The sequence below is a fragment of the Lygodium microphyllum genome, chromosome 11 (assembly GCF_053477565.2).
Source record: "Lygodium microphyllum isolate KBCC chromosome 11, Lygodium_microphyllum_v1.1.10, whole genome shotgun sequence".
Classification (NCBI taxonomy): Eukaryota; Viridiplantae; Streptophyta; class Polypodiopsida; order Schizaeales; family Lygodiaceae; genus Lygodium; species Lygodium microphyllum.
In genome coordinates, this window is record NC_141145.1 from 72,059,347 (window position 1) to 72,062,727 (window position 3,381).

General features: G+C 41.9%; 1 protein-coding gene across 1 annotated transcript in view; it reads left to right on the forward strand.

Moving 5' to 3' along the window:
* LOC148028946 (small ribosomal subunit protein eS30z/eS30y/eS30x) overlaps positions 1 to 3,170 on the forward strand; it is a 3,617-nt gene extending 447 nt beyond the window's left edge. The window contains exons 2-4 of the mRNA XM_087687707.1: positions 2,520 to 2,657; positions 2,736 to 2,789; positions 2,880 to 3,170. Of these exons, the coding sequence (XP_087543833.1) occupies positions 2,520 to 2,657; positions 2,736 to 2,782 (185 nt within the window). The 3' untranslated portion in view covers positions 2,783 to 2,789; positions 2,880 to 3,170. The remainder of the gene's footprint in view (positions 1 to 2,519; positions 2,658 to 2,735; positions 2,790 to 2,879) is intronic.
* The last annotated feature ends 211 nt before the right edge of the window (positions 3,171 to 3,381 follow it).

Genomic DNA, 3,381 nt, shown 5'->3' on the forward strand with positions numbered 1-3,381 from the left:
TACGTGGACATTGCTGCAGTTTGATTTTGGGAAGTCAGGTGTTCGTGGAGGAGGCATTCATTTGATTTTGGGAAACCACGGGTTGTGGACATTGTTACGGTTTGATTTTATGAAGTTAGGTGTTTATGGAAAGCAGCAGGACATAGTTCTCACCATTCAATAGATGTAGGGAAAGGCTGCGGCGATGGCTGATGTATTGATAGATGTAGGGGATGGCTGCGGTGATGGCTTGTGGATTGCCTGGTGAGCCTGGACTTTCAACCAGTGAGATCAACACTTCTTTAGTGTTGATGTACAGCACAGATATGAGTTGGCCCTGTCAACCAGAGCTGACCAGATTGCCATTGCAGTGTGAGATGTGTTGAATGAACAATGGTACTGCACATTTGACAACACTTTCAACCAGTGAAATCAGCAACACTTTAATGTTGATGTACAGCATCACATATGAGTCGGCCCTGTCAACCGGAGCTGATCAAATAAAGAGGGAGGGGGGGGGTGCAAGATGTAAAAAAGAGGGAGGGAGGGGGGGGTGCAAGATGTTCCTTTAGAGGTTTTCCATTTGAAGATGATGATGTATCCTAGAGAGAACTTGCAGGATGCCCTTCATTAGTTGAAGTATCTGGACGGGTTGCCCTTAATTAGAGTCTTACCAGAGAGTGGCATCCAAAAAGTTGGTAATGTTTGGGTGACTTGCAGATCAAGGTCATGGGTTTTACTCCTAGCTGGGTGGACTATGCCTTTGGGGGCACTGCCATTGGATGCTATTTCCTTGGATGGCCTCAAATACCCCAAAATCCATTCAACCTCATCGATGGACTTTGGAATGGTTGGTACTGTTATCTTCAATGTGGCTGCAATCAGTATTGATGTACAGCATCAGATATGTGTTGGCCTTACGTTAGTCCTGTCCAGTTAATCACCATTCAGCAACATCAGCTGATTCATTCACCACCACAGTGCGAGGAGATGTTTGGAATGAACAGTAGCACCACAGTTGTGACAACCCTTGCACCAGATATATATATTTTGAAAGTGCAGGATGCACTTTAAGAGGTTTCCCATTTGAAGCTGATGAATCCTAGAAAGGACTGGCAGAATACTCTCCAAGACAGTTTCAGCTGTTGGTATAATAGAGGGACAATGCAGTGACTTGATGGTTTGGTTTTAATTAGAGTTTACCAGAGGCATCCAAGAAGTTGGTTGTGTGTGGGTGAGCTGCAGATCAAGGGCATTGGTTCTACTCTCAGGAGTCAGCACTTACTTTCAATGATGAGGTTGGTTAGGGATGCAACAATGCTGATGGATGCCAGCTCAAACCTTCTTTTTTCCTCAGATGGGAAGTCTTCTACCAGATGTGTGGATATTGCCTGAGGGAAAGGATGATAATCACAAATTTCTCTTACTCTTTTTTTCTTTCTTCTATGATTGTGCCTTCTCCCAGTGGTTGTTACAATCAGTGAGCTATACCGTCATGTACAATACTAGATTGCAAGCAACACATATGACCTAACCAACAGCAGCTACAGCTGGATAACATGAAATAGTTTCAGCTTTTGCTATTTTCTGTCTTTCGTGTGGACCCTTCTTTGAGGGTAACTGAACTGCCATACAACACTCCCTAGTAATAGCAGTAGTTTTTAAAAAATTAGCACTTCTGGCAGAGTAAAGACCTGGAGATGCATGCTATGTAAGGTGTCACGGAGAAATAGCTGTCAGTGATCCTCAGGGAGTCCTGGAAACAGCATAATGGCCTTTACCTGGCCAGTGACCTTTCTGTCAAATGTTGTAGGAAGAGTGAAGTTCACATTTCTTTGTAAACATCAGTGTTACCAAGCCAGGGACGAGAGCTTTGACATAATATTTGAGAGTGTCAGAGTGCCTGCTCTTTTAAAATGTTTGAAGGAGTTTGTATCATGTGTTGCTAATAGTCTTTTCTTGCATAGTTAAGTTTGCGAGTGATTGCCTCTAGAAACTTAGCAGTTAGAGGTATAGGCAGTTTGTCTGTATTCCATTCAGAAGTGCAGATTGCCAATCTGGCGTTCTTTGGTTTGGCATTCACTGCGTTTCCACATGTTGAGTATGTTTTTCTTATGGGTAAGGCATGGTGGATTCATGGATTGCAATAGCTATTTGTGATTTTTTTGGCTGCAAATCAGAGTTCTGATACTAAGAATCTCACTGTGGAGGTGCAGAGGTATGGGATGCAGGAGTTGTTATTTCTTTACAATTGCTTGATAATGCTACGAAAGCATTGTGGCTTCCATGGTTCATAATGGCTATTATAAATTATTTGATTTCTTTTTCAAGTCCCCATAGTGCTTAGTGACTTAAGGGGTTTATGCTACATTAAATGTGATGATGTGTTTTCTTGCAACTGTTCTCTTGGTGTGTGATACCTGGCATGGATGGTGAGTAAGTCATGAGGTGGTAGTTGGTACAGAAAATAGACTCCATTCCAAACTATACTGAGCATTGGAGGTTGGAATGGTGTAGCTGATAGTTGTCTACAATTCCAGGTAAAGTGCATGGTTCTTTGGCTCGTGCTGGCAAGGTTCGTGGTCAAACCCCAAAAGTTGCAAAGCAGGAGAAGAAAAAGCGACCCAAAGGCAGAGCCTATAAAAGGATACAGTACAACCGTCGTTTTGTTACAGCAGGTATTAAATGTTATAGGTCTTCTCTAATATGATATTGATAGGACAATTTTCTTGTCATTAAGCCAGATTCAATTTCAGTGGTAGGTTTTGGAAAGAAACGGGGGCCCAACTCATCTGAGAAGTAGAGTGTTGGTAAGCATTTGCCCCACTCACCAAGTAAGTCAAGTGTGTGCACTTCTTTAATGTGCTACATGTTTTTAAGAGGGCACTTCTTGCTTACAGGGTGGGAATTTCTGAGTGAGCTTGCAAAACTCGGTTTGTCACCATGGAAGCAGATGTATGCCATGTTTTCATTTTTGCCAAAGTCTACAGTGCATTTCTGGAGGCTGTGCCAAATCGGTCACCTAGTCTCAAAGTTATCAAGACATTGCCCCACTTGTTTAGTAGTTTTAACTTGGGCTTGCTAGGAAAATTTTGCCTGATTGTTTGACTATGTCACATTTGTACTCTTTGGTGAACAAGAGATCTTCCTTGGGTTATGGAATAGAATTGATTCTATGTTGTCAGTGTCCATGATTTCAGTGCCTTCTGTTAAGTGTGTTGTGTTAAGCATGCTTATATTCAGTTTGACTATGTTATGAGCTTTTTGCAACTGTGCTGTTAAAAGTTTCTTTAACGAAGTCTTTATTATTATGGACAAAGGTAATGTTAAATTCAAATGCACTACAATGCATCTGAACAGCGGTAATGATGAGTTGGCAAGTTGCTTCCTCTATTTTCAAAT